This window comes from Anas platyrhynchos, chromosome 6 (genome assembly GCF_047663525.1).
Source record: "Anas platyrhynchos isolate ZD024472 breed Pekin duck chromosome 6, IASCAAS_PekinDuck_T2T, whole genome shotgun sequence".
Lineage (NCBI taxonomy): Eukaryota > Metazoa > Chordata > Aves > Anseriformes > Anatidae > Anas > Anas platyrhynchos.
The window spans coordinates 10545991-10564069 of NC_092592.1; the positions used below are offsets into that span (position 1 = coordinate 10545991).

Consider the following 18079-nt stretch of genomic DNA (forward strand, 5'->3'; position numbering starts at 1 on the left):
AGCATTGTCCTTGGGTCTTTGGTGGTGTGAAGAAAGGAACTGGCTCTTCCCTTTTTACAGTCATTTTAATGCAGATAGGGCTTTTCCTTGCAAAAGAGAGCCTCCAGACCTGCCAGGGCAGTTGGGAAGCTGCAGACTTGTTGCCTGGACTTGGGACTGTTTAAGATGGATAGAAGTAATATCCTTGTAGGTCAGAGGCAAACTTTGAATGCCTCTGATGTCTAGGCACTTTGGGAAAAGAGTGCTAGAGGCTATTATGTAACTGATTTCTCTTACAGAAAGGATTTACTCCTCTACATGTGGCTGCAAAATATGGGAAAATTGAGGTAGCGAACCTCTTGCTTCAGAAGAATGCATCTCCTGATGCTTCTGGAAAGGTAAGACAGAAGTCACTGCCTCAGCACAGAGGTCACTTTCACAGCAAACATTTGTGCACACGTAATGTTCTAGTAATATCCTTCTACCATTGCATGCACTAATATCCACATCCTGGGTTTCACTGGAATAGCCTTCTTTTAATATTCCAGTCCCTGTTGGGTCTGTCAGGAGTCTGCAATCTCTTTAACAAAAGTGACTTTTATTATCATTAATTGACAACAAAATTGTTATGCTCTCTCTGTATCCATCCAGGGGAATGGAGACAAGCCATTCCCCTACCTTCCTGCACAGACTATTTATAGTCCTTATCAGAGTATTCAAGCAGCTGGCTCTGCTCCCCCAGGTCCCGTGACAGGGAGCAAAGCCCGGTAGGACCTCGAGCTTTTTAAAACGGCCTAGCTCAGATTTTTACAGATCCAAGGGACGGTTTACTTTATCCACTGCAGAAAAAGAAAACATTGCCAAGGTTTTGACCTCAGGGTCAAAATTCCTTACTTACTCTGTCCTGGAGGCAGCACAGATGTGTGTTTCTCTGTTCATCTTCCCTGGGAAAAGTGAAAAGGGCTTTCACAGCTCAGTAAAGAGTTTTAAATCCTTGTTTTGTTTTTTGATTCAAAATTTAACAAAGACTCCTGATACATGAATGAATAACAAATGTATTTTTTCACCAATCTACTCTAATTTTCCAAACTCCTAAATTTTCCCTGAAGATCTGTAACAGCACTTGTTTGTTCTGCATGTGTTTTTAGAGCGGTTTAACACCACTGCATGTAGCTGCACACTACGATAATCAAAAAGTGGCACTCCTGCTGTTGGACCAGGGAGCTTCACCTCACGCATCTGCCAAGGTACAAGTACCGGCCACTCTGGGGATCAATACCTAGGCCTTTTGCCACTTATTTCCTATCTACCTCTGCTCTTTCTAGAATGTGTGTGCTTGCAATTACAGGGAACCCAGTTACTGTATTAATATTTCACAACCAAATCTCTGTAAGTTGCTAGAATGATTCTGCAAGTGAATAAAATAGTTGTTTTACAAAGAAAAAAGAAAGGCAAGCATAGGTATAGAAAAAATCTGAAATACTTAATTTCATTGAAGTTCAGTCTCAGTGAGTACTGAGTCTTGCTTTCACTTGTCCGATCTCCTTAATACCTCAAAGCCATCTTAACATCTGTTCAGGGCTTGGTGCTCATGTATTGTGCCAGAGGAAGTGTGAAAAGTTTCTCAGTATAACATACAGTATTATTAGTGTGCTTCATGGTTTTTACACCTCAGTGTAAGTGGACTGTTGAGAAAATAAAACTAGTCATAGCTCTGCTTGGTTTGTAGTATACTGTAGGCAAGACAACACAGTGTAAGATTTCATGGGATGTGAAAGAATTTGTACTTAAGTGCATAACAATTTGATCAATAGACAAATTTAGAGAAGCTTAAAGTCTTTATTTTCTGTGGATCCCAGTTTTAAATACTTGCCAATAATCAATTGTTGGACAGCAGTGATAAATAAAAAAGGGTGGAAAGCTGTGTAGGTTCAGGTGGGGTGCACTGTAAATACCCCATCTGAAACAACCCAGATACATTCCTAAAATCACCATCAAGAAACACTGTGGAAAGGGAGAGCTAGCGGAGCAGCTAGTTTTGTACACAGATGGCTCTCCTTGATTGTATTCCTCTCACACAAGACTGAGTACAGCCATAACAGAGGAGCCCTTCTGCATGGCTAAAGAGGACAGTCTGTCATACGTGGTAGGTCCCCAAGCTTATGGTGCAAAAGAGAGGAATGTTAAACAAACATGGATAGCCAGCAGCAACAGCACAGTCTAAAATCAATAATGCCAATGGTGGCAGTCTGCCAGAGCAGTGTCCCAGGAGGTGAACTGGAGTGATCTCTGGTCTTTTACTGTTGCAACACAGCACTCTTAAATGTCACTGTGGAGAAGGAAGGACCTTCTGAAAGGGACGAGGAGACATTGACCTGGTTTTCATGGAAAGAAACTGCCAGAGGAAGCTATACATCATGTAGGGGCAGGGATTGCAGCTCCCACTGCCAGGGGCTTGGGAAGCCCAAACCAAGGTGGAAACCCTATAGACTACAGTATAATATTACACAAACCCATGTGTCAGGTCACCTTAGCTTCCCTGTCTGTTAGGGAAGAAAAAAAAAATAGTTTCGACACTGCCACTTTGTGTCTTCAGTGCGAGTTGTAAGCTTCCTAAAAGAAAGCATTTGTTACTATTCTGCAGCAAGTGAGCCACAGCAACACACTGAGCAGAGCATCGGTACTAAATAAAATTAATGGCAGCATGTTTGTTGCTGTAGGCACTTACAGTGCAGTCATCTGAAAGAAGATGTTGGTTTACAGCAGATGATTTCCTATTCCTTCTGTAAGTGTGGTCTAATAAAAAAATGTGTTACATCAAAGTTCTCATCATTAGCTCCACAATTAGTTTCATCAGCATTTGTTTTCTCTGTGATGCTCCTCTGTTTAATGCTCATCTTAGGAGTGGCTTGTTAGGCCTTGAAGAAGAATTAGTGAAAGGGGATGAGAAGTGGCCAAGTACAAGTACAGCACTGTGATACAAACAGTTATTCAGATGAACCATTCATTCTTACAGACTAAAACTAGGCTTGTGCCCAATTTAATTGGGAATTCATTCCCTTTGCAATGTTTCCCTTCCTTCCCCCCCATCACCACAAACCTCAGTCTTTTTCTCTGTCTTTCCATCTTTAAACTTTTTCCCTTTTACCTCTTTACCATGGCAGCCAGAATAACCCAATACTCTTCCTCCAAACATCTCTGTTCCTTTCTGCATTTATTTGTAGTGACAGAGCACAGCCCTTATTAAGAGAAGATACAGTCTGAGACTGAGCCAAATTTTAGTTTTTGTTTTTCATCTCTTTTTGCCTTTTCTTGGCAACCTGCTGTTTTTCATTCCACTGAAAGCAAAATACGATCTTTTCTGAAGAAAAGGCTTGAAACTGCATTTGTTATCTTAGAAAATACACATGAGCTCCATTTAAATTATACAGGGTTTAGCATATATGCAGGATTTAACACAACTAACAAGTGCTCATGTGGTAATGGCTGTTCTACACATCAGTCTTGTGCAGGAAGTCTGAGAGAGGGGATTGGTTTTCCTGATGTGTTTTATCTTCAAAGTGAACATTAAGTGATTGTGTGCTTCCCTCATTAGCCATAGCACTGCACTGTATTTCCCGGGTGTCATTTTGGCAGCGGTGCAGCCTGCTTTGCTAAGGTGCCGAACACTCTGACTCCACTTACTTGGTGCATATTGTACTTTGAACAAAGAGCATGAGCTGTGTCATGCTGACTGTCCTGAAATATCTTAGTATCTAAGGCCTAAACCAAATCTGAAATGAATTTTGAAGGTTTCAGAGACTTTTCCATATGGAGTTAGTGCTGTGCAGCTCTCACTTCTAGATTACTACTAATGCAATCCTGCACTCATTGGTGTACCCCTGTCTATTTATTCTTTGCTCCTACCTGCATCTGTTAAGTCCAGCCCTGGTGCCCTGTGAGGTACAGGGAGGACACAAGACAGGTAAATGCTTTGTACATTTAGATAGATTTTATTGGACCGTGTAGTCTGAAATGCTCATGGTAATTATGATACTGTATGAAATGGTTTATGCAGCTAAAGTCTTGCGCCCTCCCACCCCTTCTTCCTTAGTCACATGCATACATGTTCATGTTTACTGTTTGCTTCAAAATGAGGGCTAATACATACCTGAAAGATAGAAAGTTCTTGATTAAACAGGTGTTGGAATTTGTATCCAAAAGCCTGTCATGCTTTGGTTAGTGTTTTGGTATGTGCATTCTAATTGTTTATATATATTCTTCTATTTTCTGTCAAATCCATTCTTCTTCAAAATTAGAAAATTTTATCATGCAGTTTCTGTTCGTGGTAATGGACTTGCTGAGTTCATGTATTGGAAGGAAAAAAAGGAATGCAAGACTTAAGTGATACGTTTTAATTTTCCCTTGATATGAACCAAGAGTCTCAGTAAGGTCAGAGTACATGCTGCAAGGAAGGCTATATTTCATATACGTAATGCTTTCGTTCATACTGGGAGATAGGAAAACAAAAAACAAAATGGCAACAAAAAAAAAACAGCTGTTCTGAGTTATGTACATGCATCCTGCTCTTCTCTTTGTTGAAGATTGAATCACATTGTTTAATGAGTAGCTTGCAATGAAGTGCTTTCTGTTGACAGAATGGCTATACGCCACTACACATAGCTGCCAAGAAAAACCAGATGGACATAGCAACTACACTGTTGGAATACGGTGCTGATGCCAATGCTGTAACCAGACAGGGTATTGCCCCTGTACATCTGGCCTCTCAGGACGGCCACGTGGACATGGTGTCATTACTTCTTTCTAGAAATGCTAATGTAAATCTCAGCAACAAGGTAAGTGTTTCCCCTGCTTAGTGCTAAGGCAATAAACATAGCAACATGACATTTGAATGAACATCATAATTTCTTCTAGCAAAGAGAGCAGTTTGCACAAACCCAATGTCACATTGAATGAACTGTATTTTGTAGTACCTAAGTTTCGATGATGGCTAGTGCCACGTGCTGCAGAGGAGTTTATAAATCCATCTCCTTTCCTTCCATATCATGCTAGTCTGCCAACAGAGAAAATGTCTTCACCCTAATGGTTAGTGGGGTTGGAGTGTGTCATTTAGGATCCCCTAGATATACGCCTCCCCATTAAGAAATGGTAACAACTAACTTGTTGATTTTTAATGGGGTAATAACAGTGAGGTTATCTGAGATTTTGTTCATTAGAGTAAATGATTTTTCCTCTCCAGGGGTTGTTCCTCAGAGCATGGGGACTTTCAGTGTAATTTCTCCAGGGGGCATGAAAGAGAAGCTAGTAGATTTTAGTTTCTGTATGTATGACTTTGAAGACTATTAAGTCTGCTCTATGGTAATGTTTCTAGCAGATCCGTAGCCTTAATTCTTTAAATGCCCCTCTAGCCATCAGAGATACTGTGAAGTGCAGTTTCAGTGTAGATTTATGTGGCTAACATAGAAAGGCAAGAGACATTTTTTTTCATGGAGAGTGTTTCTTGTTCTCAGCAGGCAGAAAGGCTCTGTGTCCTCTGAGGCTGTGGGAGGCACAGGGCTGCTCTGTTTTCCCATTTCTAACTTTAAAGCTTAATTATTTTTGGTCCCTCCCTCAGGTAGCTTCTCTTGCGGTTGTTGATTTGCCCTTGTCTTAATCAAGCAAATACTGTTGTGCAGTGCTGAATACACCTTGTATTCCCATAGTGCAATTTGCCATGGGCACGTTCTGCATCACATTGGCTACCTTGGTTTTGCTACTGAGGCTAATATGGAGAGCACAATTACTGTTGCTTGGCATTTTGATTCAGCCCCGCTAGACATTAATTATCTGCAACATCCTTCAATCTGTTACTGCTCAGTTACAATCTCTTGTTTCTCATTATACAGATAACAGCACCTTTTGAAAATAGTTCTTCTCTACTCACATAGGGATACACATTTCCTCTGAGCTTAGCACCTACATCTGAAGCCAGATATTTAAAGCACACCAACTTCTGAGTTTTGCCATGAGAGTAAAAGGCCATTTGTTTTCTTCAGGGTCCACAGGACAGTTGGGAACTAAGTACTCAGAGCCCCAGTTTGGGCACTGATCACTTAGTAAACATTTTTAGAACATTTGCCCTGTAATATCCAGGTCTCGTTAGGTAATTTGCAGTTGGCTATTTTTATACGTTTATGTAGCGTGACCCACCTAATTTGTGGTGTCATCAGCATTGCCTGTTCAAGAGCAGTACAGATACCGCTGTCGGTAAGGAATCCACACTGTAAGATATAGGGGGGAGCTATGTAGTTCTGTGGAGATGAATTTGGATTTAAGGGTAGGAAACTACTATCAGTAAAAGGTAAAGTTAAAATCTGAGTGAATGTTTCTACTAGAAAACTTCTAGAAGTCTGAACAATCATTCAATATTTCTTTTAAAATCTTACTTATTCTGAGGAAGTGAGTTCCCCAGGAGGGGGGAAAAATACTGCATGTTTTTTTCTTTAAGTGCTGTAATATAATTTGATATCCCATATTTAACGTTGCATGAAGAAACGTTCCTTGTGTAAAAGAATCATTATCTTCCTGGTTTTTAAATTCTAGTTTCTTGCAATTCAACAAATGTAATCAGGAAGCACAATACACAGCTTGTAAGTGAAGGTAGATTTTTTCATTTATTTAATTTCAATAGGACTTTTTGAGTCTTACTTATAGTTGATTTGTGTTTAATATTAATGTCCCACCTCTGAAGATTATTACCTGTTGCTCCTAATTTACAGAGCGGGCTGACACCACTCCACCTGGCTGCACAAGAGGACAGAGTCAATGTAGCAGAGGTTCTTGTTAACCAAGGAGCTGCTGTTGATTCACAGACAAAGGTATGAACATCAACATCAATATGTATTGTTTTCTTTCAGGGAGACAAGAGCCTGTAGACTGGTCTAGTAATCAGTTTCAGGGTGAAAATGAAATAACAGTGAAATGTTTCTTGTAATAAATTGCCATAAAATATATTTTGAACACTGAAGACCTTGAAGCTTGAGTGTTTAGTGTTATGCTCAGTCTTTGAGCTATAAGCTTATTTCTTTCTTCCATGCCAAATATTTAGATCAGCATAGATGTATCCTACTATTTTTCTGAAGGTAAGTGGGATTGATTGATCTGTATTTTTATCTAAGGAAACTTTCAGAAAATCTAGAATTTTCTCTATAAGGAGTCATATACTGTTTTACCCTATGCGTACTCTCATCTGCTTTTAGTAGTTCTTACATGTCGCATGTACTTCAAATCAGCTGACAGTAGAAACCAAGCACAGGAGAACTGTTTTTTAAAATATCTTCATTTACAGAAAGAAAAACAATGAAAATGTAAAGTAGGCATTTCTGGTTATTAAGCAATTAATAGTTTTTCCAATGACTTAAGACAATTTATGAAATGAAGTAGTCTTCTTTTGCTGAGCTGTTACTAAATAGCCATTCATAGGCATGATTCTGCAAGTACAGACATTGTTCATTTGTAAAGACTTCCCCCTACTCTTAGAGCTTGAATCAGCCTTCAAGACTGCCTCAATTTCTAAGCCATTTTGTTTTGCAAAGTGTAGTGGATTGAGCTGTTTTATAATATGGGTACATTTAGGAGGCAGACTTTTTCTTGTGTCCCAAAGTGAGAGTCGGCTAGTGTTCTCCTGATGTACACATTAACCTATTAGTTTCTAGGTAAATATTGCTCTATTCTGCCTTCAAAAGTAAAATTAGAGATGAACCAAATAGCTCTTCAGGACAAATTTGAATTTGTTTATTGCTGTTACATGATATGAAATATAGATACATGATGGCAGTCCATTTCAAACTTATTTGCCATAAACGTCTTTTGTCTAAAGTAAATATTTGGACTCCTAAGTAAGAGACTTGACTTGCCAGGGTGTTTGGGGATGGATTTGGGGATCCCAAGCAATAATTGCTCCCACTTCATGGCATTAGTTTGAGTGTGATGTCTGTGACCTAATTCCAAGAGCCTGCTTAGAAATTATTTTATACTTACTGAGGGTACGTACAGTGCTCAGAATTTAAAGATTCCCTCAGTGTTCATTACACCTAGATTCTTCACGCGTTTTTGGTATCTAGTAGATGATCATTAGGTGGATAAGAAATCAGTTGTGATCAAGTGCTTGAACAGGAGTTGATCGAATCAACTAAAATTAACTCAGTATCACAGTTTGATCTGCAGATTGTAGAGAGTTGTGCAGCCCTTGCAACTGGTAGCAGCTTTCACAGCTCCATTGTGTGTGTGCCCCAAATTAACTGCTGTGCTTGCATCCGAGAAATATCCCTGTGTGTCAGACTGTCCAGCAGTATTAGCATTTTGTCATCACATTGCCATCTCAAAAAAGGCTGAATCCATCATCCTTTCTGTCTGCAGAGTGGTTGATTATAACCCATGGTAGAGGGAAAAGTCATTGGTACCTGGTTTTGTGTTGTAGAACTGTAGCTATAGAACCTTTGCATTAGGCTGTTGATTTCAATTATAGTATCCTGTCATGAAAATTAAATAGTTCTGCTGAAATCCCAGGATTTTGTCTGCCTTTATACTTTTGTAACATGGTCTTCAGCCTCTGTTTTGCAGATGAATCAGTGTGGATTCTTACCAGCTGCTAGATCATCCAGCAGCATATGAGATATGTCCTGGTTCATTCTTTGCATGATTTCCTCAAATGAATATGGTTGCCCCTCTGGAGAAAGGAAACCTTACCTGGTTTTGGTTTCTGTAAAATGACATTGCAGAACCTGCTCTTTTACTTTGGTCCAAGAGCTGAATCACTTCCTGGTCTGCGAAGCTTGTCTGTTTGCCTTCTACTATTCCCTGTCCCACAAATAGTAAGTAGTCTAAGGAGACATTTACATCGACAGGTGCAGGCAGTCATGTGTCCTCTTTGCCTACTCTCCAGGGTCCAAATAGTATCCAGTTCAGGACTAATGGCCTTTTAGTCACATTAGCATGGTGCAATGTGTGAGATACTGTCACAGCTGAGAAGGAGGGCATGTTAGTTGGGTCTCAGGGCCAACATGGCATGGTTGCACAAGCTCTGCACTGAACTTTGAGCTTGGTGGTATGTCTGTGTGGTGGAGCGGGCACGAGGCTGTGTAGAGATGCATGGGAAAAGGGCTTCAGTTTACTCATTCAGAGGTCTCCTCTGGGTGGAGCCAAATTTCTTAATTGAATCTCTGAAAAATTGAACTAGTTAGTAAGTAAAACCATGCACAAGTTTTTAAAAAAAGTCATATTTGACTGTCTGCAGCTTGAATCCTATCATCAGTAATTCACATCATTAAAAAAAAAAAAGAAAAAAAAAAGAGGAAGTTTACTTGTGTTTTACCTTAATTCTTCGGGTTACATATGTAACTAGTGCAAGTAAAGAACAGTTTCCCAGTATAGGCTTGTTTCCATGGGACTTCCCCATAGTTGTCAGGAAGTGGAGCAGGGACTGATTGATCAGGCAAAGTCCCCAGTGCACTTAAGCAGAATTGCTTTGCAGTGTAACAAATTGCATGTCTGGGAAAATGTGAATTATTAATGCTGTAGGCCTCCATGGTGAAGAACACCTGCGATGGCTTTATCCTTCTGCTGACCGTGCTAGTTGATCCTCTGCTGTAGGGGACCGTCTGCTCCTTCGGAAGAAAGCATCCACATGCTTTGTAGGATTGCATTAGAGTGTGGTGAGCGTAATGCTTTTTCACTGGCTGCAGCAGGGTCCCATCTGCTGGGTTTGCAGTGGGTGAGCCCTGCAGTGCTGTCTCCAGGCTCCACAGAGCCAGCCACATGGAGGTCATCAGTCAGATACCCACTCACTGCAGCCTGTGATACTGGACAAGTGACAATGCAGTGCCATGTATTTTTGCATGGGATAGTTTCTGGATAAACTGACGATCATCTTGAGTTCCTTATGAAGAGCTGCAAGCTCTGAACTGCTGCAGCAAAGGAAAAAGTGTTATTCTTTAAGAACTGCCACGCCTTGACCTCTTGTTCTATGCAGGTGAGGTTTTAGATGACTGGCTTGTAACATAGCAGCTCTGTAGTCGCAGCCTCTCTTTCTGAGGTGGATTAACTATGGAATTAAAATGTCTGGGAAATAAAAGGTCTGTGCGTGCTGTCCCTAAGAACAGAGGCACTGGGGAGCAAGATCCAAGAACAGCTGAGTGGGCTGCAAAAGCACTGTTGCTATGCTCGTGTGTTTGCACAATGCCATCTAGCACATACAGTTCAGATTCGTTACGTTGGGCATAGAGTGGCAGAGCTGTGGCCATCTGTGCCTTACGTATCAAAAAGTCAAGCCACACAGCTTAGTGGCATTGTATTGGGGATCTCTGTGTGCCACTAGCAGTATCAACACTAACCTTTCATTTTCTTCTATCTGTTTTGCATCCATATGATTTTGTTACCTCATTTATTGTAGGCTAGGTGAGTAGTCAATAGAGTTTTTTGCCTTTTTTTTTTTCTTTGAATAGATTCTCTCACCATCATGTTTCCAGGTTAGGTAAGTGTTGGTTGTGTCACTCCTGTACAGTATCTGTCAATGGAGGGAGAACGCAGTATTTCAGTAGGTCATTAAACTTTTTGGGTAGGGACCAGTGAGCTATCATCTTCCACTTCTGGTACGTGTTCTTTAATCATCATTTATATATAACTTAGACTCCCTATGAAAACATCACAGAGCTTGCAGCTGTAACACATGGAAGCACTTCTTTTCCGTGCCTCAAGTTCAGAGAGCCACGCATATGATTTGGGGTTATCTGGGGATGAAAAGGGAAGATTGGGCAGAAACATATTTGGTACTTTCAAGCTATAGCAGGGAAGAAAAAAAAAGAAATACTACAGAAAATCTCTTGTGTGGGAGACTGGTCTGTATGATTAAGGATCTGTTCTAGTTCTAAAACTTGAGAGCATTATACAAATTACTCTCAGTAACCATTGCGTCTGTGGTTCTTGAGGTGGTTTCCCTCTCAACAAATTTTTTCCAGAACTTCGTGGTTTACCACTACAGTCGGTGAAGCTTTAGAGCCCTTCACATTTAAAAAGGTTAAAAATAATAATAATTTTTTAAAAAATAGTGTTTACAGAAGGCACGGTAGGGCCCTGCTACAAAGGCAGCAGTTCTTGTCAATTCTGATATTCTGTTCAAGTGCCTGAATTTAGGTTTGTAAAAGAGTATTTGATGCTGAAGCTGCTATGTCATATCATGCAAAAGCAAGGAAGTTAAAGGAGTGCTCATCTAACACATCATATTGGGAGTTAAAAATGAATTTGAAGCCCTGGTTGCAAGCAGATGTTCCTTCTCCTGGTGATCATGTTGAGTGCATAAAAGCTATACTGGTACATGTGATGTTGGTTTTTGTTGCAGGGCTTATGTGCTGAGAGTTGGCACAAGTAAACACCATTTCATGGATCAGCAAGTCTCCACATGTTATTTTTCAACTCTTTTCCCTGTTGGATAATTTTATAGTAGGATACAGCATTAAGGTGATGGATTGGCCAGAGAAGCCCAATGGGAGAAGAGCGCTGGTTCAGTCAAGGATGAAGAGCGGATCTGGAGTGTTTGTCTCTGTGCAGGTCATTTTAGCTGAGCAGTTGTTACTCTGCACTTGGGCCTCTGCCAGGGGAACTGATTGTCTCACAGTCCTTGGTTGACGACTGTCTGGCTGACAAAGCCATCATAAAACTGTCTTTGTTTCTGTAATACTGGTAGGAGATAAGGGTGACTAAGAGGTCGTGATGTTGTTTTGCAGGTTGGGCTGGGCCTTTATTTCAGATTTATTCAGGTAGATTTATTCAGCTCTGCCTGCCCTCTTCCAACAGGAACTCTGTACCAGCCTGAGTGCTACAGTGGCTTATAACTGTGATCTGATTTTTCCACTGGAATACCTGATTTTCAAGTGCGGAAAAAGATGGGAAAGAGCAGGGAGGTTAGGAAGTGCTGCCCAGAAGAATCCCTTTCACACAGAACAAATGCTCAGACGTGGTATCTTCATAGTACGTTATTTGTCTCTGCTTGGCTCTTAGTGCTCAGTTGTTACACAGGCGTTTATGTGGAAATGTCTAACCTAATAATGTGAGATAAAGAACCTTTGTAAGGTACTTCAACACGTTAGGCCCCAATTCAGCAAAGCTGGGAAGTGTGTACATACATACAGGTTTGTTTCATTGGATCAAGGCTGGATGCCTTTGTGATCTTTAGAACTCGAGCATTTTCAAGTCTAACCAACGCTAATACTGGAGCTTCATTGTCTGACATTTATAGCAGAAAAAAACAAAACAGAGCAGCTTGAGAGTCAGCATGACTAGAAAGATGCAGTAATTCATGCTGTTAGGATTTATGGCTATTGCCAGTGGAGGATATTAAAGCAATACACTGACATGATATACAAGGCTTGTGATAATTTCCCTGAAAAAACGCAAGGGCAGGAAAATAAGGGGTGCTCTGTGTTTGAGTGTTCCATTAGAATAGAAAAGCTAAGGATTTCTGATCTTTTCTGGCACTTACTCTTGTGGCTTTTGATAAACCCTTCCCAGTTGCTAACTCCCATATTGCTGCTCATTCTTAAGAACAACTAAAAGCAGCATGGCAGCTGACTGCCGGAAGGCGCTGTGCTTTAGAGCTATATTAAACAAAAAGCCTGATTTTCTTGGAAGAAACTTATTAGTATAATTCCAGTTGTTTGTTTGTTTGTTTTTTCCTTAATAATTATTAGTAGTTCTTGTAGCAAAATATTTTAGCTTCCTGGATACATTTCTGTAGAGAGCGAAAGTAGCATGCTCAAGTTGCAAGGAGAATTACTGCTTTTATTGTTAGTTTGGTTGCATAACTGCAGAATCTGCTATTGTTTCAGAAAAGTTATCAGAATCAGTTTTCAGTGAGGATATTTGGATACAAATACAATTTTTTTTACTTTTCTGAGATAGAAACAGTTGAATATAGCAATCTGTACTGTATCTGAGAAGCAAAGGATATCCTTTCTGGGTCTCAGGCATTGAAAAGACATGCTAATACTTAGCGTTATTTTTTTGCCTTCACTGGTGACTGTCAACATGAAAGATGTCCTCTGGTGGCTGAGGAGGTGTAGCATGCCCAGTGAGATGTGACCCACTGTGTCATATCTCTGTCACTCTGCCATCACTGACTGAGTGCTGCATCAGGCACTGCCTCATCAAACATAATGTGATGTGACCACAGGGTACTTCAAACTTAAAAGAAAGCTCCCAGGCTCCTCTGGGTAGTTCAGATGGGGAAACTGGTGTTTTGCCACGAGGCTAGCAGGTGCTCAGATCGCTACCCGGGACGTGCATGACTCCTGTGCAGAGAAGCTGCCTTTTAGTGAGGGCATCTCCAGCTGCCAAGCGAGCAGTGCTGAGGGCTTCAAGACAAGATTGCATTCCGCTCTGAGACACCAAGGGTTTTGGTGGAAAGAATAGTGACTGTGTCACCACAAATGTCATCATGGGGCTTTTTAAGCCTTCCCAGTTTCTACCACATGTTTAGAGGGGAAAGAGGGAAAGCTTTCACTTAATCTCAGATTTCAACAGTGGGCTGGTCACTAGTAACATAGAACATCACTAATTACTCTTCTAGCTGTTTATGGAGGTACTACAAGTAAACCTTTTATATGCCATTTGAGGGAGGAAATTGATGTTGTAGTGCAGTGAATACCAGGGTTTTGATAGTTCGTTCTTCAGTATTCATTGTTACAGGCTGGAGAGAGGAGCCTTTATAGATCACTTCAAAGGGAGAGCTGAGATCAACAGGTCTTGGCTCTCCAACTCTCTCCAGATTTTAATGTTTTAGAGTTATTAGCAGAGAGTTCCCAGCAGGTGGCCCTTGATTTTGGATTTCATCTCCCCAGTTGGTCTTTCAATGTAAGATTTTTGTTGACATTGCAGGTCAAGAGGCCTGTATTTTGAAGGGGTTGTAGGGAGTTAAGTTCCTGTATGAGGAGATTTCACTGCATTCTTTTGAACTGATGTTTTGGTAGTTTGCCTGTTTTAGTCTGAATTTGTCTTTGGAAGCTGTGTTTGTGGTACATGAGTATGTTCTGAGCCCTGTCATACTCAGATCTTGGGTACTGCTTGGAAGTTCTTAGCCCTATAATAACAGTAACTGTAAGACACGGTTCCTGCATTCATTACATGATGACTACTGTTCTGGGGAAAAGTTCCTTGTAGTCATTTGATGTCTGATCCAATGTTTGTATAAGTCAGTGGAAAAAAACATTCTGCTGATGCCAATGGAATTTGTATCCGTCACTGTTTCTTGCAATGATTAACTTGTCCTCGTTGGCAGTGCTAATAGTTTCTTTAGATGGCAATGGGTATGTAATTAACTGAAGAAAAGATAGACACCCTAATTTCAAGTAGGTGGCGCTGCTACTATCTATACTATCATTGCAAATATAAGTGAAATTGGGTGAATTGGGTTCACTACTAAGTGAAGTAGTGTCAGAGGCAAAGCAACATGAAGAAAATGGTGCATCTAAACCCATAGATAGCTGAAACTTCTCTCTAGTGAAAATAGTTCGCATCTGAGGGGTCTTCTTTCTTTAAAACAGTTTGAACATGCAATGTAGGGCTAGCTCCTGAACCCCCAGTAGACCTTGGACTTGCCTCCTCAGTGCTTTTGACCAAGTTGTCTGACCTGGCCACACCTCACTGAGGTGGACACACAAATGAAGAATGCCAGGCTATGGCTTTTAACTCTGTGTGCCTCTTGGGCACCAGACTTTTCCCCTCGGAGCAGAAGAGTGAAGGAGCTTGGTAAATATGAGAATAATCCGTCTTTCAGTGTTTCTATACACAGAGTTGGCTTTTGGATCTAGTTCCAGATGGTTCAGTCTCAGTGTTAAATCTTCTGGCCATACGGCTGTTTTGGACTCTACCAGGAGCCAAGGCATGCATCATAGCCACATTTCCCCAACAATATTATTACTGATCTTTCTGCCACTGGAATAAATATTCCCAGACGGCCCCACCTATTACCTTTTTCTGAAAGCAGAATTCTTACAAATTAACAGCACAGCACATTTGCAGTATGTTTTATGAAGTGTTCAGTGTATTTGTGTTCCCCATATCAGATACAATTTTTACAGACTAACAATTAATTTTTCCATTAAGTACTGGTAATGGAGCATGAGTCCTATACCACATTGGAAGCCCCACCGAGTAGCAAAAGGACATACTGGACTGGCAGCGTAGTTTTCCCTAGCTCACAAAATGGTGAATCTCTTTGTAGATGCTGGCTGATATGACCGTTCTGGCATCTCAGAGCCAGTGGGCCCTTGAAACCTGACCTTTCTAGCATAAAAGAATCCTGATGACTCACCTTTAGAGGGGGGGAAGCACATCTCTGGGAGCCAAGCAAAGCATCTGCTGGAAAGCCATTGAGCTATCAGTGTGAGCTGGGGGGGAAGATTTTGGGAAAAGCAGCTTCTCTCCACGTGGGGAAAAACATAGCAAGTGAACTGTTTGGAGGTCGCCATCTCCTGAACTGTTGTTTGTGCAACTCTAGATTGATTTTAAGTATGTTTGCTAAGGAAGGAAAGATAATGATGTCTTGAAGGGAAGATAAAGCAGAAAAAGGTAATTACTTCTGGATAGATACTCTAATCATTTCTACTATGTTAAGAATCTCAAATAAGTCCAGCCTGTTCAAAACTGTTAACAGTGTTCTCAGTAATTTAAGAGATTAGAAAAAGAGCAGTGAGAGCAAACTTCGATCCTCTTCTGTTTCGTTTTGTTGTATGTTAAATGTTAACTGTTGATTCAAGTGTTTATTACAATTAACAGGTTTCAGCATGCTGTTTGACTTAGAGAATGTGGATTTCAAAAAGATCAGACTCAGACTCAGCCTAGCAAGTCCTCTTTGCTACCCTTTTAGTCATTTATTTTTTTTAAGTGATATGAAATCTCTTTCTATTAAGCATTTTTGGAAAAAGTTCGAAACAACTCTAAAAAAAACGTTTAGTTGTGTTTAGAGCATTTGATAGGCGAGTCCCAATGTTCACAAATGATTTTAGTCAGTTCACTATTAATGAAAAACAAGTAGCAGGGACAAATAGGAAACATTCAACTTTCCCATCTTCACAGTTGCCACAAAAAAGCAGTTTCTTCTAGTTTGTGTAACACAAGGCCAGACACGTGAAAAAATTAAACCTAGTTGTTTTAGAGGCTTAACTTAAAAGCTGGAGTTCCAGTTTTGGTAGAATTATGTTGTTCTTGCAAATCTGGCACATCACTTGCATGGTTTCAGATTTACCTTTTGGATTTTTCAGTCAGAATGGATGGGCTGCACATTGGCCTATATTGAAGCAGCCCTCAGCAGGCCTAGTTTTTAGTAAGTTGCTATTACTTATTTACTTATTTGTTTTTGTTATCACACTGTAGGAACACCAGTCAAGCATGAGAACCTCACTGTGCAAGGCAGTATACACGCATTCATTTAAAAAACAGGCTCGCCCCAGGGACCTGATGATCTTTTAGCACTGGAGAGGAAAGCGAATTGTTAATCAACATTGCATATGTTGAAGATTACAGAATTACAAGGCAGAGAGGAGAGGTTCACAACAAACGGGACTTGAAATGGTATTCTTGAGAGGCATGTTTTTCCGTAGTTACATATTTCTTCTCATGGGAAAAGAAAGACAATGAAAATAAAGTTTGACAGAATTTTTGCTGTTTCATGTCTGTTTTTTCTTTGTCAGGGGGTGCATGGGGTTAGTCACATTTGCTAATTGCTTACGTCCATTTTAGATGGGATACACTCCTTTGCATGTTGGCTGCCACTACGGAAACATAAAGATTGTTAACTTCCTTCTGCAACATTCTGCAAAAGTCAATGCCAAAACAAAGGTGAGTTTTCTGCCTCTGCCTCAGTTGTTCTGTGGGGGTGACAAGCGTGCTGTGCCCAATGCAGCCTCTCCCTTTCCTTGTGCCTGCAGAACGGGTACACGCCGCTGCACCAGGCTGCACAGCAGGGGCACACCCACATCATCAACGTCCTGCTCCAGCACGGCGCGGCGCCTAACGAGCTCACTGTGGTAAGTGCTGAGAGACCGCTGCTCGGGCTTTCTTGGTCATCCCATCCTGCGTAAAGCATTGTGCTCGCGCTGTGTTGGAGCAAGGGAAATGTGAGGAGGGAGAGGAAAAGAGCAAAGGAAGCATATTCCCATTGCCTCTGTGTCCTCCATGTCCTCCATTGTCTCTTCCAAAACTAGGACAGCAAACATCTGGACAGTGTTTTTCCTTTTCATCCCGTTTATGTAAAAAGTTAAAAACCTAGTTACATGTCCTACTACCCAAAGTGTATTTCTTTCAGTCACTGACATGCAAACATTCATGTGGCCTTTATTGTGCATTTTTCCATAGCTAATTAATAGTTTGTACACTTACTATTGCTAACATTCAGCTTTTGTTTTACATGTTTCAACTGCTAGAATGGAAACACTGCCCTTGCCATCGCAAAGCGACTTGGCTACATTTCAGTCGTTGACACATTGAAGGTGGTGACAGAGGAGACCATGACTACAATTGTAAGTACAGCTCACTTCAGTAGCGGATGGAAGGGTTTTTCCTAAGCCAGTATATTCAGTTTTGTTTAGTTAATTGTCTACTGAGATTTCAGCCTAGTTTCTACCTAACCTTTTAGTGCTTATGGGGTGGATATTAAATCAGATAAAACTAATACATTTTTAAGGTAGGCATGATTATATGTCTATAATATATTTAAAGGTAGACATACCAACAAAGCAGAAAATGGACAGTTTAAATAACTAGTCATAACTGCTGTGTTTCTTAAGAGTGCATCTTGATTATGTCACAAATGAAGTGAATTGGGGCTGATTTGTAGTTGTGAAAAGACATTCCTAGAGGCTTCCATAAACTGAAGTTTCTTCTCCCTTTTAAGAGAGTGCAGTTTGCCAAGGGATGATGTGTATTGGGTTGTATTTGATCTAAGAGCAACTATTTCAACCTGAAAAAGTTGGAATTTTCTTAGAAGCTCCCCTTTGCCTAGGATCTGACTTATTCTGAAAGATGGCTAAGGCCTGTCTTCTGTACTCAGCCAAAGTCAGCTTCTGCAACC

The 18079-nt window shown here is 40.7% G+C and overlaps 1 protein-coding gene across 13 annotated transcripts in view; it reads left to right on the plus strand.

The window, feature by feature from the left end:
* ANK3 (ankyrin 3) overlaps nucleotides 1–18079 on the plus strand; it is a 355138-nt gene that overhangs the window by 253487 nt on the left and 83572 nt on the right. For all 13 annotated transcript variants that reach the window (XM_072040023.1, XM_072040026.1, XM_072040016.1 and 10 more), the window contains 7 exons: nucleotides 279–377; nucleotides 1128–1226; nucleotides 4617–4814; nucleotides 6738–6836; nucleotides 16750–16848; nucleotides 16938–17036; nucleotides 17433–17528. In XM_072040023.1, the coding sequence (XP_071896124.1) occupies nucleotides 279–377; nucleotides 1128–1226; nucleotides 4617–4814; nucleotides 6738–6836; nucleotides 16750–16848; nucleotides 16938–17036; nucleotides 17433–17528 (789 nt within the window). The remainder of the gene's footprint in view (nucleotides 1–278; nucleotides 378–1127; nucleotides 1227–4616; nucleotides 4815–6737; nucleotides 6837–16749; nucleotides 16849–16937; nucleotides 17037–17432; nucleotides 17529–18079) is intronic.